Below are 24450 nucleotides of genomic sequence, written 5' to 3'. Positions count from 1 at the left end.
ACACCTCTCTGCTGAATGTCTACTAACCCCATTGTAGTATTCACTTACGTTCATGCATTAGTATCCCAATCCAACAAAATACTTGATTGTGTGGATACCCAAGCACAACAGCAATCCCTTTCAAATCAGTGGGGTTACTGACATGCCATATAACCAGAACCCAAGGAAAGCAGCAAGGCTGGGGTTACATAGGCTTTTCTCTTTTCCAACCTTTGGATCATCCCCATTTTAGAGGTTGAACTAAGGGCTTGATTTCCCATTTCCAATAACGTGGTATCTTGTGTGAGAGTTCACCAGAGATTGTACTGGAATTAAACATCTGGTCAATCATGAATGGAGCCTGAATTTCAAAAGGAATTTGTTACAAACACACACTTGTCCAGGCTAAAATAATACTTTAACAAAAAAGATTTAATTTGTTTTAAAGAAAAGTACAAATAGGTTTCCATTACAGACTATAATAGGATAAGCTCAGGACTTTCCAATCACAAGAAGTTTTACTTCCATAGCTGCCTAAAGCAGTAAAAATAAACCTAGCCACAATTAGACCAACAGCTGATCATGACAAACAAGGGAAAATTTCTATGGAGTTTATCCGGAGAACCGTCTGTGGCTGCATGATAACTGGAAAAGAACAAAAAAAAGAAAACAAGATCACACCACTTGAACATATTATACATTAATATTATGCCTATGTGGGAAGGCTTTGACTGGCACAGCCTGATTAGGGGTGTGAGGAGATACGATTCTTGGACATAGTTGTGCCAGCAAAAGTTACCCTGGCAAAACTGTGCTCTTACTGGAATAGTTTATACTGCCTGAATGAGCTGGAATGAAGTATGTTGGCAGAAGCAGAATTTTGCTGGTATTACCACATTCCCATTATGACACTACTGGTGGAGCCTTCTGGTATACAGTTGCATCAGCAAAGCTCGCTAGTGTACACAAAGCCTGAGGAAAAGCACCAGCAAAAGTGGGTAATTCTTCAGAGTCTCAGGCTAATCCACCTTTTAGTTCTACCCAGCATCTTTCTCTTTTTCATTGTTTTTTCCCTGGCTGGTACTCAGGAAGAAGCTGTCACTCCAGAGCTGCCTCATTTACATGGTAATTGAGGCCTGCCTCAAGATGTTGCTGAGACTTGCTAACATCTGTTGATATGTATGCAAGATTTGGGGCTGAGAAAGGAGAAAGGCAGCGCTTCCTTGTGCTGGAAGCTGTATTTTAAAGCTTTTTTTGGCAATACAGGCAATGTGCGTCACGCACTGGAGAACCGAAAAAAGACCACTTTGCTCAAAGCTGCCAGGGTGCTGTTGGGGTGATCCTGGGCCAAGTCTGTGGTAGGTGTGGGTGCTACTTTGTCCATGCTTGGGGCTCTAGGTGCTGAGCTGCAGTATTCCCTGTATTTCTGGGGAAAAGAATGGGAGAGTTCTGTGTTCATCTTACTTTTTTTCTTCCGATAATTGTGCCTCTTCCAAAACTTCATGTTAATTTTTGGCCAAGATTCTGTCTTCTCAATAACTGTGGCTTCTACGCGGACAAGATCTTTCCTTAAAAAGAAAAAGGCACCATGTAACTATTATCAACAGGCAGGTTTTCTAGAAGAATTACACAAAAATCATGCAGTTTTCCTACAAGACCTTGTCCCACAGGAACAGCTACAGAATCAGGCGCTGAGTGTGTCAATCTGTCTCAACACTGCCAAAACAGCTTTGCACGGCAGAAACACAGGATATGGCATGGAAGGCTTGGACTACCCGAGTGCTGACTCCACTCTGTACAGCAGGGCTGCTCTGCTTCCATCCCAAAGACTTGGAAAGGAATGTTTCTCCTCTCATAAATGCTTTATGGGCTTATGGTGGGTTTTTTCCTCCTTCCTCTAAAGTATTGGCCACCAGTGAAGGTGGGAGTTTTGACTGTGGTGTGCTCCTGCCAGTATGATGAAACTCGGTAAGTCCCTGGAAAGAGGGTCCTCCCTCTTCCATTCAGGGTCAAACAGGCTAGAGACAAGTTCCCTCTTGCTAACTCTCTTTCTGGCCCCATAAATCTTGCTGTGTTGCTATACAATGGCCTAGCTTCAACAGGAGAGGAGAATATCCCTACTTTGGCCTTGCCTCTCTGCCAGTCAGTCAGTGTATTTACCTGGGAGGTGAAAGGTTTGAGTCTTCTCAGTTCAAGGAACACCTAGAACCCAGGTGTCCCGCTTCCTGGGCAGGAGCTCTAACCGCTAGGTTATTGTGTGTAGGATGGGCACCACCATCACTACCTCTGGCTGTATACTAGAAGAAAATAGAAGGCTAGTCCTTTGGCCCTAAAGGAATGGCTTAAACACACAAGGGCAGGAAGGAATTTGAGTCTGTAAATACAAGTTTCACAAAGACACAAAACTCAAGGCTTCATGAGAAGGAAGCTAAGGATTTCAGCTGTGCTACTGGCTGTCTCAGCTTGTGGGCTGTTGGAAATCTCATTCTCAGGCACCTTCCTTTCACTATTCAAAGTACAGGGATCCAGGTCCCTAGAAGTTAGGCAAGGCTAAGGATCACAGGGGCCAAGTCCCTTGGTTACTCCTGGCCTCATCTAATGCTTTGGGTAGCTCTGTTTCTAATCAATGCCAGTGGTGGAACTGTGGAGTTGCTCTGCGGCAAAATGCCATTAAACACTTATCACTGAGCTCCCTTCTCTGCCAGGAAACATTAAAGACCATTTTCTTGACAAATAACTCTGTCTGCAATTAAGGAGGGGTGGGAGTGGAAGAATTCTAATAAGGTCATTAAAGGGCAAAGGTTTTGAGATTTACCATCTACATTAACATTTCCATTTTGGGGATGTACTATGTACAAGAGGTTGAATTTTTAGAGGGGAGGAGAAACAGCTTATGGCTAAAATATCCATGAGCTAAGCAGCAAGCCACACAGGAAGCACAGTTTAATGTGGAGGTTCTCAATATGCCTACAGTCCATGAAGCAGTGTGCCACCCAGCTAATGGAGGTTTCTGGGAAATTTCTGGGTCTTGCTCCTTTTCAGTTGTATCTTCAAAGTGTACAATAGTATACAAATTACTGTATTTACCTGAATCCAAGATGATTTGGAATTTAAGATGACCCCCCTGCATAATTAGATTCTATAAATGGAAAATTATAAACTTGTTATAATTTTCCATATATAGAATCTAATTATTGGATGGTCATCTTAAATTCCCCCTGTCCCCCTCCTCAACTGTGGCAGGCAAGGCTCAGCAGGGGGCAAGGGACCAGACCCTCATTCCTTCCCCTCACCTGGTACCTGTGCCCCTTGCCATTTAGATCCACCCCCACTGCTCCATTTTGATTGGGGGAAAAACCTCATCTTGGATTTGAGTAAATACAGTATAAGACTAGAGAAATTACAACTGCGTGCTACGTAATAAGACAGACAAGGATCTTTGGGTAAATGTGATATGCTATGTAATAACTCATTTACCCAGAGACACCAGCTACGTATGTGGCTCTATAAAAACACATCAGGTCATTCCTGGGTGGGGACAGACAAAGAAAGAGGCTATTAGCTCTTGGCACAAAAACACATTTTAGTTTATTGTTTTTAAAGAGGTGCCGTCTCAGGAGTGTCTGATTTCTACTGAAAATTGAAACACATCCATCTGTTAAAAGCTGAACGAGTTTCTACCCATTTCCCAGTCTACCCAGGGAACTCAGCACCATTGGACAGTGTGGTATACAAAGAGTGGCACAGGCATTTGATCCTGTGTTTATTTTTAACCCAACAGAAATCAAAAAGCCTTTGTATTAATCCAAGTTATTTTTTTCTTCTAAAAAGCTTGGGGCTTATGGGTAAGTTGGGAGATATGACCGACACTTTCAAGTCCACACTGTTGCTAATCAGACCTGCACCATTGTCCACCGTTGTCTCATAAAGGAGTAGTAGGTGAGGGGCTCATGCAATCAGATGTTCCCCCAAAGCCCTGTCAGGGAAGAAGGGGAACCACACCCCACTTCTATATCTCACCTCTACGTGCCTCCCCTCTCCCATCACCTTTAACACAGTTTAACAGAGTTAGGTTGAACACACAGTTTTACTGCTGGCAATTCCCTGGAAAAAGTTTCTCCCCTTTCAGTGAAAAGGCTGATAAAATGTCGCTTTTCCTTTTCCCCCAGCATCTCCAGGAAAGGCCTGTACCCAAACGCACTGGCAAACCCAGCTCAGCAAAATACTGCTGCACTGGCTGCTAATTAGTTCAGGAAATTGCACAAGAAGACTGGTATTCTTATAGTAGGGTTTCTTGAAGAGGGGTCCAAGACAGAGCCTGCCTGAGGTGGTATATGTAACCTATCCAGAGGCTGCAATAAGCTTTCATTTAAAAAATAAAAGTGAAGCTTTGACATGTAATGATATGTTGCAAAAAATCCGCCACAAATGTGAGAGCTGGCTCAGTTCCTCAGAGCCATACAGTAGGCAAGGCTCCTGCTGTTCCAGGCCTAATCAACTTGATAATAAATAAATTGGTTGCCACATGATCCTTGTCTACTGTACAGATCCTAATGTTGTTTGCACCAATGCAACTGAACCTGTATTAGCAACAGGGTGAGCAGTTTATCAGTGACTCCTAGTGTAGACAAGGTTGTGGTTAGGAAGAAAACTGCCCAGCTGTGAAATGAACATGAAACAATGCTGTGTTACCTGCTGGAGTCTCCACTAATGGTTCTGCAGGGTGAGCGCTCCTCTCACTCTACATTAAATGTTCCTGGGGGGTTACCTCCCAGACAAACGTTGACAGGCAACATCAATTCTGTATGTGCTGTCACTCAATTTGTAGTGGCAGAGCTAGGAGTGAAATCCATGGGGAAGGGAACAGGAAAGAAGCTCCTTGGGTGTAAAAATTGACAGTTACTGCAAGGAGGGAAATGCAGAGATAAAAGGAGGAGAGACACCAAAGATATAAATAAACCAAGTTAATGGCAGGTGGGGATAGCTACCCTGTAGTAACTGTCAGTTGCTCACTTTTATGCTACTATAAGTGGAAGCTAGACTGGGGCAGCATTGCCCACCATGAAAGATCATGTGTGTTAGTTTTCACTTACAGGAGGGAAAGAGTGGGCACACAGACAGTTACTATAAAGCAGCTGATGCATAAGTCCCTGCCCTCTATCAGTGTACTGCGATTTGTTTACCCATCCCCAAAGACATGAGCTGTGGAAAGAAAGGAGGATGAAGAGAGAAGGAAGATTTACTCTACAGGGAAGCATATTGTGGAATATAACAATCAGGCAATGAACAACTAAAACTGGTTATGGAATACAGGAACCGATATTTTTTCCCTTGATTTTTGTGCAACTCTCTCTTGGCATCAGTGGGAGTTTTGCCGTGGGCTGAGGATGGAACACAGCCTCATACTCCAGCCCATAGACCATCATTAAAAATGGGATTTAGCCTTCTCCATGGAATGAGTTTTCCACCCCCGCCCCAGAGTGCTGCTTCCCTGTGAAGTCCCTACAGGGACATGCTTTCGATAAAAAAATGTGATATGAAAACGTGCTAATGCAATCACCTAATAGTTTCTTTCTCATCTTTAGCACAATAAATGATGATGAGAGTCCACCTCTCTTCTAACTTCTCTGGAGATCACAAAGTATTTCAGAGACACCAATGAATGCCCTGGCAGGTAGGAAAGTATTACAACCCCCAGGAAGAAAGTGAGGCAGAGAGCTGAGCAAAGGCCAGGCAGGAAGGCTATGACAGTGGCAGGGATACCACACACTGGCCACTGGACAATCCTCTCTCTCCACTGGGAAGATTCTCCAGGCTAAGCGTCTGTCAGAGTAAAAGAGACCTCACCAACTCCTCCACCCAGCAGGCCAAAGAGAGAATGGGATTCATCTTCTCACCTCATTAGTACTGGACAGTTTGGGCAACACTTAGGTATTCTGGTGTGTTAGCGGATCAAATCTGTGACACGTATGTAGGCGCATACCTCCAAAGGCCCCTACCTCACAGTACCGCTAAAGGAAATTAGAAACACAAAACTCCCTCAGCATTGTTTGCAGTATAAACAGATAGACTTGGTAGGGCTGAGGCTTGCAAACATTTCATTGGAGACTGTCAACTGACTTAGATGTATGATCTTTAAACCACATGCCTTACCCCAGAAGTGGCCTTCCAATTAGCGTGAAGTCATCAGCACCAACCAGCAAGACCTAGAGAAATTAAATTATGCACTTGAGTTGCTTGCTAGCCACAATGTAATTAGAAATAACATCAGCAAAACTTTACATTTATCCCAGAAGTGCTTGGGTGTGTTAAAATTTCCATTTCTATTTTAAGTCTCAAATCTCAGGATGCCATGGAAAAAGATCTAACAGCCAAAAAACAGGCCCATTCAATAAACAGCCTCCCAGAGGATGGTTGTCTGTATTTTATCAATGCATATTTGAAGAACACTTTTCACAACACTTAGGATCCTGTCTGCGTATGTGCGATCGTGGAAAAGAAAGAGAAAGGAAGACACCAGGACCTTAACACCAAGGTCTGTGAACACTAGATATCAGGGGAATCAGAAATATCTTCCTTATCCTACCTGAGCCCTCAGAAGAATAATGAATGTCTGGGGCAGAGTCATGTCACACAATAACCTTTTGGTTTATAGCAATTCAAATGATCTGCCTAAATCAGAAAAGAGGTGCATGTCAGACAGGACTTCAACTGACTAGGAAGTAAATGAAATTCAAAGGCTTTTTACAGCTGATTTCCCTGTCCCATTAAGTGTACAGCAGCAGTTAAAAGCTATACACCAATGATTATTACAGTTTTTGAGTTTTGCCTTTGACAACCTTTTGGCAGTAAAAACCTGACTGGATTATAGGGAGATTTACTGGGAGATTAAATGTAAATTCCTCACTTTCTTCACCCTGATTAAGACTGTCTGTGCTCTCATGCCAAAGCTTCATTTTTTTGGACAAAGACGCACCAGTCACTAGAAAGGGTGCCTTGAAACTGGACTTTAAAGCAACAGATCTGCAGAAATACTGGCTCCCCAGATGTATTTATTCTACCGGTAAATTGTTGGTTACAGTGACTGAAGATGAATCTAACGCAGCCGTCTTTCATAAAATTTCACATAAGCCTTGGGTTAAACAGTCTCTATAAATTCTTTTTAGCATTAGATGTGGATGAGGAGGGAAATACCCACCCATGGGCTTACACTTATCCCCTAAACACCTTCTTCACCTAGAGGGATTGAATGTTCTAGGGGCCAACCCTGATGTTACCCGTGGACTTACAGTACTGTCAACCAATGTTAACTGACCGGTTCCAGGACAAACATTTTTGGGGGCACTATAGGAATACCAATAAGCACAGTATTTAGTCCTTAGGAACATTTTGAGTAAAGCACACTGCTTTCCAACATAGGCAGGATGTCTGAAATACGCAGAGCAATTTAGCCCATTTCCCCTTGGTATAAACTGAACTACCATCATCAACATGACAGCAAATAAAATCAAAGAAAAGGCAGACTTCGCAAGTATCGGGAATTAGAGAAAAGGTTTTTGCAGAGCTAAAGGGGACAAGGGAGGTAATATTCAAGACCCGGCTGAAATTGATGTCTCAGGAGATCTTTCCTCATATTTACAATGCCAGCTTGGAAAAGTTGGCCTCTATTTGTTGCATTTCTGCTAATGCAAGGCTGGGACAAAGAACTGTAGCACTGGCTTGTGGTTAGGATGGAACTGATAAGGATGAGCAGCATAAACATTCCCATGGAAGATTTGTGGTGTGAAAGCTCATAATGGACTACTGTTGGCAGGAGAGGGCAATGAACTGTCAATTCCTATAATCCAGGATTTTATTTATTTATTTATTTTTTTACAAGAAGCCCTTGGCTGCTGCCAGCCCTTCCTACAATCTTAAATACTGCCCAAGCCACAGGCCTTGCCCGGTCAGTTTTGCTGCCTCCCATGGAGCCACAGGGTTGGAAGGACCTCAAAGGACATCCACCCCCAAACTCACTCACTCAAATGGGTGAATGGAGTTTCCCTGGCTAATTGTCAACAAGTCAGGATTTACGAAACTATGAAGTGATTGCAGCAGACAGGACGTAGGTGGCTATAACAGGAGTAGGCTCCCAGGGTGGCCATGGCTCCCCCCTGGTGGCCATATGGCTCCTGCCTAACTCTCTCTTTAAGATGCACTCCTTTGGTTCCTCACCTGCCACACCTTGATCTTATTAAGATATCAAGGAAGGGAGGCTGCCCACCGGTCCTAGAGTGAGCCCTTGTCACTTCCAGCCACTAGCAGGTCCTTCTCTGACCCTGCTGGATTCAGTTTTTGCCCTGAGATGAGTGGGCCTTCTCAGCCCCTCTGTGCACCCAGGGCACCTGTGGCCTTAAGGGTTCATTGTGCAACTCCACTCACCCCTTATATCATACCCATGCCTCACAGAAACATTTGGGTCACCAATCAGGTAGGGCACTCGTCCCAAATCCAGCAGGCCGCCACAGACCTTTATTCCTTTTCTGGGCTTTGAACTTCCCAGCTTCTGCCCCACTACTCTGGTTGCACCCCTCTGGCTCAGACCTACCACCCTAAGTCTGGCTCCTCGGGCTCCAGCCCCTTATCTTCCCTCTTGGGTCCTCTGGCCCCCAAACCCTGCTCTTCCCACACTCTGCTCTCTCCCTGGGCTCTGGGTCCTCTGGCCCCAGGCTCTGCCCTTCCCCAGGCTCTGGCTACACCATGAGCCTGCCCCCAGCATGGCTCAAGGCAATCACATGCCCCTAGGGCACTAATGTCCCTTCTACAAACCACCAGTTCAGAATCTAGTCCAAAATAAGCCCTCTGGCTAGAACATAAATCCCCACAACTGAGTCTAAGCTGCAAGCCCCATGCTGTACCTGTCAGCTCTCCCTACCTTGAGTCCTGTTCCCCTGCAAGACAGCAGCATTTCTACTCGCACTTCACCCAGGGTAGTCCAGGCATCAGCCAGGAGCTTCTCTGTAGCTCTCCTGCCCCGGAGCTCTTCCCTCAGGAGCTCCCAGAGGCCAACTGAATGCTCTAGCTGGAAGTCATGCTCCACTCTGATCATGGGACTCCCCAAGTTACCACAGATGCTGCCTGATTTAGTCTGCCAGATCAACCCCAGGGAAACGGACTGCTGCTGGATTCTGCCGTAACAACAACTTGCCTCCCATGCAGGGGACTAGCCCAGTGCTCTACTGCCATGCAGCTGGTTCAGCAGTAAGTACTTGTAGCAGGTAAATCCCCAGGTATCTGTTCCCTAGACATTCACAGTAGGCAGCTTTCCCCCTCCTGGGGCTCTCCCTGCTTCCCCTTCACTGGTAAAGTAACAGGAGCCTCTGGCTTTCTGTTACACTGGCTCAGATGAGTAGATGGATTGTTTGTCCAATGACCAGGTGGTCAACAGCTTTTCCCTAAGGATAAAAGAGAGACTTTCTCCCAAAGAGGATATCTGTCTATAGCAGGAACTAAAACAGCAGCAGACTGGGAGATTAAACGTGAATTCCTGACTTTTGCCAACTGCAAGGACTGTGTGGGTGGGAAATGAAGTTGTGTATCCTCCCCAAACAAAGCATCTGGCATACCAGAGGACAAAGGGGTTGGGAACTACAAGGCCTGTAACATCACTGTAACTATGGGAACATGACACACTTACACTGGTGTAATCTCATTTATACTGATGTAAATGTGGAATGGACATAGAAACCTATGCTAGCATCAGTCACTTCACTCTGGGATAAAGCACTTCTTGGGAAGTCATGAGTAGCAATAGGCTAGTGCAAGTAATACCAGTGTACAGATATGTCTGCAGTGAATTTCACCCCCAGTAGCCCTTTGCTCAACACAACCTATTACTGGCTAGCCTGCCATCTAGTTGTGAAACTGTGCGATAAGAGTCAATTGTGGGCAGCTGGGCACCCTCCAGACACCAATGGGATTTTCACTGATGTACAAAAGCCATGTAGTATCCCATAGGCGGACAAGGTTCTTTGGGTGAATTTGATATCTTTTATTAGACCAACCCAAGCTTTCGGGTTCAAAAACCCTTCGTCAGGCTAAGGAAGCTTCAGCAGTTGGTGTGTGCTCTTCCTGGATGGAATGAAAAGTAAAGAAGCCAGCGGCTGGGCTGGGGAGTCAGTTGCCACGCAGATTATAATGCATCAAAAATCCAATGTCTATGTTTAGTCCATGATCTCTAGTATCCAGGAGGTTGATGAAATGGAGCTCATAGGCTCATCTCTGAGAAGTGTTGTGGTAAGTTTCCCTTGAGGATCAGGGCTGAGAGATTGGAGAGAGAGCGGCCCTCCTGTGAGAAATATGCCCCCACCGGTAATTGGGTATTTCTGTCTTTGATGTAGTATCCCAGAGTGCTGGATGTCTGCACCCTAAGTCTATTAATTGTAGGCAGACTTGACTTTGGGGACTTGAGTAACAGAAATGGGATAAAATGGAACAGTACAAAGTGCAAGGTCACACGTTTAGGAACCAACACCAAGAACTTTATTACAAGCTGGGAGCTCCTCATTTGAAATTGAGGAGGAGGATGAGGAGGAAAAGCAGAACTGGCAATCACAAGCTGATTACAGGATGATTATGAGTAGGGCCTGGTTTAAATCCTAGGCCCACCTTGTGCCGCAGCAGCTCCTTTAATCTTGGGAGTTCCCCCCGCCACTGATTAGTAGAGGGGGGGCCCCATTGGCCCTGCTGCTTGCACCTGGGCCCTAATCATGAGCTTCTAAAGCAGGGGTGGGCAATTATTTTGGCTGGAGGGCTACTTACTGAGTCTGGTGTTCTCTCATGGGCCTCATCTGTTTCTTCTACCTGCTTGAACCATCCCCACAGCGATAGTATGCCCCATCTCTCTCTCCTCCCTGCCCTCGCAGCTACAGCATGTCCTGATCCACAATGTCCTGGACCTGTCCGCAGCTTACACTAGCTCATGTGTTGGAAGCAGTGCGGGGGGGGGGAAGAAGAAGGGGGGGTGGGAAGAGTGGGAGTGCTCACCACATCAGCTGCAGATGCTGTCGGCAAGTTCTCAGTGAGGACTGGGGCAACTGCCCAGGACTGAGGCTGATGTGTTGATGCAGATGCCCCAGTCCTCACCTGGAACCTGCTGGCCACACCATAGCTGATGCTGTCTGGCACTGCTTCTGGTGCATGGGCCAAGAGCTGGTATAAACTTCAGAAGTGTAGCACTGTAGCATTATTTTTATTTTCCCCAGCAGAAACAGAAATAGTCATTACTGTATTTTCTTACTTGTAATGTATACACCAATTTCCAGGAGTTGATTTTTTGGGGAAAAATGTGCTATTTGCAAGAAAGGGGCATGTGAGAAGATACTAGAAGAGTCTTTTATTTGATCAGAAAAAAAAAGACAGAGGGGATATGACTGCACTCTGAATACATCAAGGAGGGAGAAGAGCTATTTTAGTTAAGAGGCATAAGAACACATTGGGGGCAAATAAAGAAATTTGGGTTAGAAATTAGAAGATAGCTTCTAGCTATCAGAGTAATAATGTGTTGGAACAGCCTCCCAACAGGAGCAGAGGCAAAAAAGTTGCCTAGTGTTATGATGGAGCTACATTAGTTTATGAAAAGGATTGTGAGGCACAGATTCATAGACTGTAGAGTTGGAAGGGATCACAATGGATCATCGTGTCCAAACCCCTGCCCCTGGAAGGCAAGAGGACCGAGGTCAGATGACCCCAGCCAGGTGACTATCAAGCCTCCTCTTGAAGACCTCCAAGACCTCCACTACCTCTCTTGAAAACCCATTCCAGACTCTGGCCACCCTTACTGTAAAAAATTTCTTCCTAATGTCTAACCTAAATCTACTCTCCACTAGTTTGCACTCATTATTCCTAGTTACTCCCCGGGGCACTCTGGTAAATCGTGCATCACCGATTCCCTGTTGTCCTCCCTTGATAAACTTATAGGTGGCTACAAGGTCTCCCCTCAGCTATCTCTTGTGAAGGCTGAAGAGATCTAGATCTCGCAATTTCCCCTCGTAGGGTCTTTCACAGAAGCCACTAATCATGCGAGTGGCCCTCCTCTGAACCCTTTCCAGATTCTCTGTGTCTGTCTTGAAGTACAGTGCCCAAAACTGGACACAGTACTCCTACTGTGGCCTGACCAATGCTGTACAGAGGGGGAGCATTACCTCCCTCGATCTGTTGGTCATGCATCTGCTAATACACGATAAGGTGCAATTGGCTTTGTTGATGGCCTCATTACACTGCTGGCTCATGTTCACCTTGGAGTCAACTATGACTCCAAGATCTCTCTCAGGCTCTGAGCTGCTGAGGAGGTCATCCCCCAACCTACAGGTGTGCTGGGGATTCCTCCTTCCTAGGTGGAGTACCTTACATTTATCTTTGTTGAATTGCATCCTATTTCATTCCGCCCATTGATCCAACCTGTCCAGGTTGGCCTGTATCTGCTCCCTGCCCTCCAGTGTGTTAACTTTGCCCCATAACTTGGTATCATCTGTGAACTTGGAGAGTGTGCTCTCCACACCCTTGTCCAAATCGCTGATGAAGATATTAAATACAGGGTGGCTGGAATTGTAGGGAACTGGATTCAGTGATTCACAAGGTTCCTTCCAATCCTAAGTAGCAACTAACACATATGTGAACCATGGGCCTGCCTGATACCAGACTTACACTGCTTAGTCAAGAGTCTGAAGCCTTAGCTAGCCCCAGTATTCCAAGCACCAACAGCTGCCCCTGGAGAGTGTTTCTTCTTTTACACTGCGGCATCACTGACACTGGGGAAGAGACATCTCCAAGTTACTGCATGTAATCCTGGATGCAGGAAGGGACTTTACCTTTTCAAGTCGGATTCTGTCTCCACATTCAGCCGGGAGAACGTTTTCCATTAGAATCAAGTCTTCGCTGGTGACCTTCCACTGCTTGCTGGCCAAATGAACCACAGCAAAGAGCCTTCCATACTGTCCAGTGGCAATCATTTCGTTCACCCTTTGTACGACCTCTGTTAACAAATGGTGAGGCAGTGAGTGCACTGGGGATAAATTGTAGTAGGGAACATCAGCAGGCAAGGCAGCATGAAAACTTGCCCACATGTTCTACTCATCCCTCCCCATCTTATTAGGATCCCTACTGAGGGCTTCAGACATGGCCTGGAAGATGATGATGTTTCACAAAGAAGGGACATGCCTCCCTCCTTGAAAGACTGAGACTTTCTCTATGCTTGAACCCGAACTGTTAGTATGACTGTACCCATACAAGCATTGAACGTGTACCAGGCTTATACCGACAGTGCGACTGACACATGTGCAGCTTGACTTCTGCTGGAACAACTGGCTGGATGTCAGTGGAATGTCCTATCCTGGAGATCAAGATATTCCATAAGAGAGTGCCCTGCTCTGCTTTTTTTCTATCCCAAGGGGTGAAGAAGAGCCGTAAGAACCAGACAAAAGGAACAGAAGAGGTAGAGCAAGGGCAGCACAGTGTACAGGAACTGGGGTGCCAGGGTCCTTGGCCAGCTCAAGCTTGAGATTTTTTTACATGCCAGAAGGACCCTGCTTCAGCTCCTTGCTGGAAATATTATATTCTTTGTGCTTTTGTTGTGCATGCTATAAGCTTAGCGCAGTACTGGGAGCAAATTATGGCACACACAATGAGCAACTTTTCTAAGGTCATAACTCAGTCCAATCAAAACTACCATTACACAAACACTGACAAAGCACTGCTTAATGAGGCATATTTCCTTGTCAAATTCCAGCATTCTACCCTCATGCCATTTTGCTCTCAAGCCACTCATCAAAAATACTTTTCTTGCTATAATATTCCCTCTACTCCCATTGTGCTCAAAAATAGCTGAAACCAGCTTTGCTTAGGATTTAAGCCAAAAATATCTATTTTGAAGAGATAAGAGTATGGAACACTTCATCCCCAAAGTGGAAGTTATGCGATCAGGAGCAACTGAAAACATGGGTTTAGAATGGAAACCATTTTGCAGCCTCAACCACAATTGTTGATGCCACTTCCACTGTGATTCACACTAGAGCTAGAGTAACTTTACTGGTAGAATGCGAGACCCGTGGCTTAGGACCTGCCCACATGGATCTTGTATCCTGATGCAGAGGATAATGCTGGAGCCTTTAAAGCAGGGGCGTGCAATTATTTTGGGTGGAAGGCTGCTTACTAAGTTTTGGCAAGCCATCAAGGGTTGCGTGACAGGCAGCCAGGGGCAGATAAATATTAATTTTATAAATTTTTAAGGAACCCCGCGGGTCACACAGAATGACCTGGTGGGACGCATCTGGCCTGCAGGCCACATTTTGCCCGCCCCTACTTTAGAGAACAACGTGATCCCCTCCTCCTTTTCATTATGTGCAGCATGACACAGTGGAGATCACCTGTCTGAAGCTATTAATCTATTTATTCAACTAGTATCAATAATCTTCTTGCCAACATTTTTAAATCTCAATGCCTGAAAGTTAAACTCCTAAATTCACACTTGGGTGTCTAAATAAAAGCAGGCTGACTTCCAATAATGCCAAGGGCTTGTAGCGCCCATTGAACCTACAGGGATTCAAGGTCACTAACAAAGTCTGAAATTCAAGATACTTAAATTTAGAAGTTCAACTTCTGACACCCAAGTCCTAACATTTTGACCTATAATTTTATCTTCTATAAAATTACTGAATTTTTATGCTTCAGGTTTTTTAAAAAAAGGAAAGTGACATCAAGCCATGCTGGCATTTCCTTGTAAGCACAGCTACTTGCTCTTTAGTGCTACACAGACTGATCTTACATAAGAGCACCTATGGTCACTTCTGGGCACAGTAAGGTCAGGCAGGTAATGAGTAGAGCGCAAAAATCAAATGTTCTTGCGGTTATGAATGCAGTCATAATGTGATGCTATTCTGAGAAGATGCTGGAGAGGTCAAGCCAGCCATTTGTCAAGCAGTCTTGAGAACTGTTGTGTACAGTGACACAAAGTACCTGGAAGGCCATGAAACATGGCAATCATTATGGGCCAAAGGTCTTGGCTGAATCAGAGCCAAGGGAAGATCAGATCTGTTTTAGCAAGCAGGTTCAAAGTTTACTTCCACTGTTTGGACAGTAAAAAATTAAGACTTATAGCAGTGGTGCTCAATGTTTTGGTCCCATGGACCAGATGGGTGGCCAGGGGCCAGTCCACGGGCTGATCGGAGCCCCACGTGCCAGAACTGGGCCCTGGAGCCTGGCAATACCCTTTCCCTGTCACATGTGCTGGGATTGGGCCCCAGGGGCTGGCACCACCCCTTGCTACCCTCACTTTCTGGGACTGGGCCCTGGCACTGCCCCCTCTCATTGGGACTAAGCCCCAGGGGCACAACATTACACCTATATGCCAGGATCTGGTCCCAGAGACCTGGCACTGACCCCTTTCCCCCAGTCCCCCACATTGGGATTGGGGCCTGGGGTTGCCCCCACCTGGTCCTGAAAGCTGGGATCTGGCACTGGATCCCAGGGTGCGGGGTCTGGGGCTTCCCATGAGTCTGGAAATTTATCAGCAAGGGAGTGGTGCCAGCGCTCGCCTGCCACCAAATTTCTGGATCTGTTGGGAGCCTTGCAGGCCGGATGATATGATGTCGCGAGCTGGAGTTAGCCTACAAGCCCAGGGTGGAGCACCTCTGGCCTAGAGTGTAAAAAATATTTCAGGGACAAACCACATTCATTAGCAATAACCAAATGTGCAAAATGTTGTGGGCACAGAGCTACAAAAAAGTAAGCCAGGAAAGGAGGGCTGGAGCCAATGCCTCTGTTTAAATGAGGAGTTTATTTGCATGGTTATTTATTATTATATTGTACATCCATTTGGGAGTGAATCAGCCTGTTAACCGTCTCCAATGGACAGCACAGCATCTCCTTTTCCTCCATTGCTCCCGACAGCTATAAATGGCAGTTCATGCCACTCAAAGGCATGTGGCTCCTCCCTCTGCCATTCCCCTCTCAGATGTCTCCCTTTCCTCAGTCTCTTCTGTAAAGTCACTTTTTTTGCTCTCTCCAATTTGAAAGCTGGGAGGATGCGGGTCTAAATCAGGTCCCAGTCTCAGAAAGAGGCAAAACACCCATTATCTAAAAGGTCATTGCAAAGAGAAAAAATGATGTTTCCTCTTCTGTCTCTGCATTTTCTGTAACATGCAATATAATGCTGTTTCCCTTCAAGGGATAGCTGTAGGACTGCTATGTGCTACCATGGTACAAATATGGAATGGTAAGGGATATCCAGCCACTGTGACTAGTTACATTGCTGTTCTAAGGAGTATCTGTCTTATACACTGCACTGTTCTGATGTGAAGTCTACCTTTTTCCCCTCTAAAAAGAGCAGAAAAATCACACTCTATTTATATACTGCATTGGCTTATAATTGGGTCCCACAGCAGTATCAGCATTTGCACGTGCAGCTTTTAGTCAGGGACAATCCTGCCTTGAGCAGGGAGCTGGACTAGATGACCTTGCAAGGTCCCATCCAGTCCTACTTTTCTATGATCCTATTTGATCCTTTTTGGCTCTGTAACTGGAGATCTTTACCTGTATGGTACTTTGTCTCTTCTACTGGATCTGGCAGTCTGAACACAGGCCATGGAGGCGAAGACAATGACGTTTTGGCAACAAGTCTGTCAACAAGAGTATAAGAATCAGCAAACAAAAGGCTATATCGTCACCAGGAATCCTGATTTTTCTCTGTTTAAAAATCCCAAATCTCTGATAGAAAAAAAAATCCAAATTTCTCTGATAAAACCTCCCAAAATCCACACTTTTTCTGTGACTAAAATGAAATGTCACAATACCTATATATCTATGTATCAGTTGAACACAATGTTTTGATATATTTATGATTTTAATGCAATTTGGAAGCATATCGGTACCCTCAATCATTATAACAAAATCAATTCTAAATACCTATATATTTTGGCATTTGATTTTGGTTGGATTTTTTTTCCATGGAAAAATCAATGCTCCCCCTGCTCCCTTTACTTACCAGGACACGGGTCCAGCTGCAGCTGTCCACCCCCACTACTTTGTGGAGCTGAGCAGCCCTGATATGCTAGTGCCCTGCACCTACCCATCCCATTGCCCCTCATTCGCGACTCATAGCCCCTCGGCCCTGCTGGTGCCCCTCACTCCCAACCCACAGCCCCCTTGCCCTGCCAGTGCCCTGCATTTCCAACCCACAGCCCCCAAGCCCTGCTGATGCCCCTCACTCCCAACACACAGGCCCCTGCCCCCACCCCCCACTGCAACATGGACTCATAGGACTCCAGCAGGGGAAGGGGGCAGGGGGTCCTTCAGGGGCAGGGGGAAGCTGCATGGGTGTGCTCTCAGGGGCAGGGGTGGCTGCGTGCAGTCTGGAGATGCTGCCAAGTGGAGACAATGACCACGGCCAGGCTGCCTGGCATAGTGCGAAATCCCCACCCTCCTTCTCCCTCCAGCCTGCGCTGAGGCCAGACTTGCTTTGCCACTGCCTGCAAAAGTGGGAGCCACCACAGCCAGGACAAAGACTGCCTGGAGCCCCTTGCCGTCCTTCAGCTGCCCACAGCATCACCCAAGCCAGAGCCATGTTTCTGGTCCTCTCCACCGTGCCTCAGCCGGTGCCACGGGGCAGCATGTGGTGCCCCAACCGCTGCATGTGCTTCGAGTCACACAGCTCCCCACTTCCCCCAAAGGACCCTCTCTCCCACTTCCTTCCCCCACTGGAGGGGCAGGTGCCTCCAGGCAGGCCCCGCTGGCAACAATGCTGAGCTGGGCTTGCCAGCAGAATTGAGCACTGCTTCAGACCCCCTGCCCTGCCACAGCCCTGGCACCTAGACTGCTTCCCCCAGTGCCTGCAGGCACCCACAGGCACACAGACTCCCACACATACCCCTCCTCCACTCACAGCCCCCTCACAGTCCAAGCCCTGGACCTTCAATCCCCCTGTCCTATAGACTTACCTATATTCAGTTGCTGGGGCTGCTCCCACCACCCTTCCTGGCTGCGTGCACACACATCGCATCCCCTGACTCCAATTGTCCTCCACCTGCTCCCCTTAGTGCCAAGCAGCTGTTTGCAGGCTGGAAGATTGCCAACCTGCAAGGGGCTGCAGTAACTGGCAGCCTTATTTCAGTCAGAGGTGGTGCTTCTCTGCAGGCAGAAAGGGGACTTGCTTCTGCAAAGGAGCTACGAGTCTGGACACACACAGTAGCATAAAATCATAGAAAATTAGGGTTGGAAGGGACCTCAGGACATCATCTACTCAAACCTCCTGCTCAAAGCAGGACCATCCTCAACTATAGCATCCCAGCCAGGGCCTTCTCTTAACAGACCTTAAAAACTTCCAAGTAGAAATGCACCAATATGTTGGTCCATATCAGACTGGCATCAATAAAAGGGAAATTGACATTATGGGCAATCGGCTTTTTTTGGCTGGTGTACCTGAAAACGTCACTGATAAATGTCACCGTGGGGGCCTTGATCTGCCCATGTCACGCCCCTCCCTCCCCCATCCCCTCCTCCTTACAGACTTACTGGCTGGACGCTGCTCTCCAAACTGTTGGGCTGCATGTTGGCTATCACAGTGGTATAACTGGCCATCAGTATCAGCCAAAAACATCTTTATCGGTGCACCCCTATTTCCAAGGATGGAGGCTCCAAAACTCCTCTGGGTAACCTGTTCCAGTTCTTTATTACTCTCCTCATGAGAAAAGTTTTCCTAATATCTAACCTAAACTTCCCTTGCTGCAACTTGAGACCCTTACTCCTTGTCCTGTCATCTGTCACCACTGAGAACAGTTTAGCTCCATCCTCTTTTGAATCCTGCTATTAAATCTGCACCTCAGTCTTCTTTTCTCCAGACTAAATAAGCCGAGTTCCCTCAGCCTCTCCTCAAAAGTCATGCCCCCCAGACCCCTAAATCATTTTCACTGCCCTCCGTTGGAATCTCTCCAATTTGTCCACATCCTTTCTGTAGTGGGGGGCCCAAAACTGGACACAGTACTCCAGATGTGGTCTCACCAGCGCTGAAGAGAGGCGAAGAATCATTTCCTTCAATCTACTGGCAGCGCTCCTTCCAATGCAGCACAGTATGCCATTAGCCTTCTTTGCAACAAAGGCACGCTGTTGGCTCATATTCAGCTTATTATCCAGTTCCTGTTCTAAGGAGTATCCCACAGTTCCTTTTCTGCAGAGCTGCTGCCTAGCCAGTCGGTCCCCAGCCTGTACTGGTGCATGGGATTGTTCTGTCTTAAGTGGAAGACTTTGCATTTGTCCTTGTTGAACCTCACGAGATTTCTTTTGGTCCAATCCTCCTATTTGTCTAGGTCTCTCTGAATCCCAGCCCTACCCTCCAATGTATCTACTACTCCCCACACCTTGGTGTTATCCACAAACTTGCTAAGCGTGCACTCCATCCCATCTTCCAGGTTACTGATGAAGATATTGAACATAACCAGCCCCAGGACAACCCTTGGGGCACTTCACTTGATACCAGCTGCCAACTAGGCATAGGGTGTCTACATGGCACTATGCTTTAGTACTTCTTTTTGGAAGTATTAAAGCACGGCGCAGTATGGGTGGTTACTGCACCATGAGTGCAGTGCACAGGTAGATTTTGCCACCACACGCTATATTGTCATAGCAAAGCGCTATACCTGAGGAGTGTGCCATTATGGTGACGTAGCTGGTGATTACATGTGGACACACATGGATGCTACATCGCCATAGCGTGCCACACGGTGTCATACTGTGTTGCTATGTCACTGTAGGGTGACGTGTAGACTCACTCATAGAGCCTCTGAGCCTGATGATCCAACCAGTTTTCTATCCATGTTACAGCCCAGTCATCCAACCTGTACTTCGTTAACTTGCCTGTGAAAATGTTATGGGAGCCTGTATCAAAAGCATTGCTAAAGTCAAGGTATATCATTGTCCATTGCTCTCCCTGTATCCACAGAGCCAGTCATCTCATCATAGAAAGTAATCAGGTTGGTTAGGCATGACTTGCCTTCAGTGAATCCATGCTGACCGTTCCTAATGACCTTCTTGTCCTCCAAGTGTTCAGAAATGGATTCTTTGAGGACCTGCTCCATGATCTTTCCAGGACGGACACAAGGCTGACTGGTCTGTAGTTCCCTGGATGCTCCTTCTTTCCTTTCTTAAAGATGTGAACTATATTTGCTTTTTTCAATCATCTGGGACCTCTTCCAATTGCCATGAGTTTTCAAAGATAATGGCCAGTGGCTCTGCAATCACATCAGCCAAATCCCTAGGCACCCTCGGGTGCATCATGTCTGGCCCCATGGACTTATACCTGTCCAGCTTTTCTAAATAGTCCCTAACCTGTTTTTTCACCACTGTTGGCTGCTCACCTCCTCCCCAAACTGTGTTGCTCGGTGCAGTAGTCTGGGACCTGACCTTGCCTGTGAAGACAGAGGTGAAAAAGGCATTGAGCACTTCAGCCTTCTCTGTCACTAGGTTGCTTCCACCATTCAGTAAGGGATCCACACTTTCCTTGATCTTCCTCTTGTTACTGACATACTTATAGAAACCCTTCTTGTCCCTTGCTAGCTGCAACCCCAAGTGCACTCTGGCCTTCCTGACTTCATCCCTGCATGCTCAAGCAATATGCTTATACTTCTCCCTAGTTGTTTGTCCAAATTTCCACTTCTTATAAGTGTCTTTTTTGTGATTTAGTTTACTAAAAAGTTCTCTGCTAAGCCAAGCTAGTCTTCTGCAATACTTTCTTGTCTTCCTGCACATCAGGATGGTTTGTTCCTGTGCCTTCAGTAAGGTTTGTTTAAGATGCAACCAGCTCTTCTGGACTCCCTTCCCCACAGATGAACCTCAAATGTTTCCAACTTTTATCTCCTTTACAGTATTTTCCAGAGTTTAGAAACCTTCTGACCTGGCAGAGGGCCCCTCATGCTCAGGGACCTCTGGTCTGATCAGTCCTGCCTTCTCTCTATGTGGCTGAGTGAGGCTGTGAGGAGGAAAAGCAGAGGTCTACCAGCAGTGGGGTTCAAACACATGTGGAACCATGTCCATAGGATCTTAAGTCCAATGCCTTCACCTCTCAGCCATCCTGCTCAGGCCACAGATTTCAAAGAACTTTGGGTTGGGTGCCAAGTGAGAGGAAGAGGCTGTGACTACAGGTCAGTCACATGTTATGCGGGGGTTACATTCTAAAGTCAGCGTGTAAGGCGAAAATCGTGTATAGTGAAATCGCGTATTACCATGCCAGCGGTGACTGCCTCTGCCTCCAAAACCACCCGCCACCGCCACGGAGCTGTGCTTAGAGCTATGAGGCCAGCGGCAGCGGTGCAGTGCGGGGTGCTAGTGGGGATGGCTGTGTGCCGCCCAGCCACCACCATGCCGTCGCTGCCACCCGGCGGCCGGCCACGCAGCTCCGGGCACGCATACAAACTCAAGCCCTGTCTGTCCCCCCCCCCGCATATAGCTGAATTTGCGCAAGTTAAATGCGCGTATGATGCAACTGACCTGTACTTCTCGCCATTCCAATGTTCTGAATGACCATTGGGGCATGTCCATTTCAATGAGGCAAGAATAATGGCCTCTTCCCATAACAGGCAGAATAAAACTAACTACAAGTAAGAGGACTCCTGATGTGGCAAAATTTTTCTTCACTGTGCCTTTTGCTCAATCCCAGCCTGGTGACTGTGCAGCTCCCCCCACATTGACACTAGCAAGAGGCTGAGCAATGAAATACAGAGTAGCGCTGCAGTGACTGGCAAAACTGCTAGTGCTTTCAGAAGTGCTGAAGCTGCAGCCCGTCTCAAGAGACTGCTTAACCACATGCTGAAACTGCTTTGTCTTGCTCCACAGCTAGGCTTGCAAATAAGGGAAAGGCATTTCACCAAAATAGAAGCAGCTGCTGCTTCGCTGCTCCAGGGTATTGAGGTACATGGTCAAGTGTAGAGAATCCCAGACAACTTTGACAGAAAGGGGATGAATGGTTTGTTTGCGTCTGCCCAGTCTCCCCCCATCCCAACACATAAAATAGCTTGGGCTGCTAACGTTACAGTGCAACAAGCCTAAATGAGTAAAAATGCCAGTGCAGAATAAGCAGTTTGAGGACGAGCTGGAGATTCACTCAATAACGTAAAATCACGGGGCCTTTGTTGAACTAAGCTTTAACTTGCTGCTGTTGCAGACACCACTGCAGCTTCACTGGCACCAGATACAACAGGGAGCAGCAGCAGGAAGTGCCAGTGGCCACCAGTAGTTTGCACCAGTGTGGTGTGCAGATGATGTGAGGCCTGCCCCATTTCAGTTAACTGGAATTTGCCATTGATTTCAACGGGAGAGGAAACAGGCCTCTGCTGCTTGAAAGGCTAGTGGCTACTTCAAGTTTGGTCTACACCAGTGGTAGCTACCCCTTTTTTGCAGGTATGTCACAAGTCATGCCCTTCCCCCAGATTCATACCCGATAGAGTTTGTGATCTAGCGCACCAGAACAGAGGCAGAGGGCTCCAGCCTTCAGCCACAGGAGCCGGGGAATGACACTGCTGAAAGCAGAGGTGTTGCTGCCAAAAGCCAAGATTAACCCTTCCTTGGACCTGTGGCAGACACCAAATTCAGGGCTTTGACACCTGGCTCACCATATGAAACTGCAGCCTGTGCTATTTGTGGCACACTGATGTAGGTTAGCCAACACTTGTTTAGACTCACACTCTGCCCACTGTGGCACTGGTTTTAGCAATGTTGGGGAGGAATTGAGACAAGCACCCAAAGAGCCTTAGAGGGACAGATGATCTAATTAGCCTCCTCAAATCAGCCTCAAGGGACTGAATATTAATGACTCATGCATGTTACTTCTTCCTTTCCAGCCTATTTTTAAAGCTCTTTTCAGCTAAATTGATAGTTTAGTGAAGACCTTGAAAACTACAGCTGGCTTCTCTATAGGAGCTCATGAAACTGCTTTTCCTTTCAAGCTTCCAGCTGCACTCCTTGAATGAAGATACTAATGGCTGCTAACATCTCACTTGGGAACTGCTACTTTAATTCAGCGCTTGAACTGAGAGATCCGATTTAATGCAAATGCCTCAGTGAGTTTGCTTCTTACTTCCACACAAGCTTGGCGTTTGCCAAAGGTGGGGTGGGTTGTGTTTCTTAAACAACTGAATATAACAGAACCAGCTCAAAGATTTGGCAGTTTTGTACTTTAGGACAGACTTAGTTTATGAAGTGATAAGCAGCAAATTTTGTTAGGTGCCGCAACTTAAATCCTCAACATGTTTCCTGGGCTTTTATGTAGTTGTGGTGCAAAATTCACCGAATCACGGAAATGGGACTGCAGAAAGTATAGTCCCACCCTTTGCTCAAGGCAGGAATGTTTCATCTATGCCTAAATCATCCCAGGCAAAAGTTTGTCTAAGATGCACATAAGAAACTGCAGTGACAGTGATTCCACAACCTCTCTAAACAACCTGTCCCAGTGCTTAACTATGCTCCTAGCTAGAAAGTTCTTCCTAACACCCAACATAAATATCCCTTGTTGCAAATGAAGCCCATTCCTTCTTGTCCTCTCCACTGTGCACACAGAGAACAGTTGATCAACAATGTATTTTGTATGTGAAGATAGTTATCAACTCTTTATTCAATCAACTCCCCATTCTTCAGACTAAATAATTCCAGTTCTTCCAAGCTTTCCTTGTCTGTTATGTTTCCTACATTGCTAATCATTTTCCTTGCTCTCCTCAGGACTCTTCCCAGTTGGTCCATGTTTTTACCAAAGTGCAGTGCCCAAACAAAATATTCCCAGTGAGGCCTCACTAGTGACTGCTGAACAGAGTGGAAGAGTCACTTCTCATGACTTGCATGCGGCACTCCTAGTAATATATCCCAATATGCTAGTGGCTTTTTTGTTTGTTTGTTTTTTACAACACTGCACATTTTTAAATCATTCAGCATGCCATCCAATATGACTCCCAGGCCCTTTGCTACAGGACTACAGCCTAGCCAGTCATTCCTCAATTTGTTTTTGTGCATGATTGATCTGTTCTAATTGTAGGCTTTTACATTTGTCCTTAGCAAATTTAATCCAATTCATTTCAGTCCATTTCTCCAATTTATAAGGTCATTTTGAATTCAACTTGTATCCTTCTAAGTGTTTACTATCCTTTCAAGCTTGGGGTCATTGGCAAATTTACTAAGTATTCATTCAAAACCATCCTCCAAGTAGTTACTGAAAAGGCTGAGCAGAACAGACCTCTCCAGAACCCAGACTGGAGAGGTCATCTCAGGTACAAAATGAACTACTGAGTGATGACTACTTTTTGAGCATAATAATTCAACAATTTATGTACTAGTTTTACAGTAGTTTTATCTAGGCTATTTCCTTAGTGTACTTATGAGACTGTCACGGGAGACAGTGTCAAAAGCCTTATTAAAGCTGAAATATATCATATCCACTATTCTTCTCCCATCCACAAAGCCTGT

The 24450-nt window shown here is 46.3% G+C and overlaps 1 protein-coding gene across 1 annotated transcript in view; it reads right to left on the bottom strand.

Annotated features, from left to right (window-relative positions):
* Positions 1-393: 393 nt before the first annotated feature.
* MRPL21 (mitochondrial ribosomal protein L21) overlaps positions 394-24450 on the bottom strand; it is a 31537-nt gene continuing 7480 nt past the window's right edge. Inside the window, exons 3-7 of the mRNA XM_006275054.4 lie at positions 16546-16631; positions 12828-12991; positions 6133-6185; positions 1444-1547; positions 394-624 (exon numbers count right to left, since the gene is read on the bottom strand). Of these exons, the coding sequence (XP_006275116.2) occupies positions 560-624; positions 1444-1547; positions 6133-6185; positions 12828-12991; positions 16546-16631 (472 nt within the window). The 3' untranslated portion in view covers positions 394-559. The remainder of the gene's footprint in view (positions 625-1443; positions 1548-6132; positions 6186-12827; positions 12992-16545; positions 16632-24450) is intronic.

The sequence above is a fragment of the Alligator mississippiensis genome, chromosome 2, assembly GCF_030867095.1.
Source record: "Alligator mississippiensis isolate rAllMis1 chromosome 2, rAllMis1, whole genome shotgun sequence".
Classification (NCBI taxonomy): Eukaryota; Metazoa; Chordata; order Crocodylia; family Alligatoridae; genus Alligator; species Alligator mississippiensis.
The sequence above is the reverse complement of the archived record's forward strand: the minus strand, read 5'-3'. Positions and strand labels throughout refer to the sequence as shown.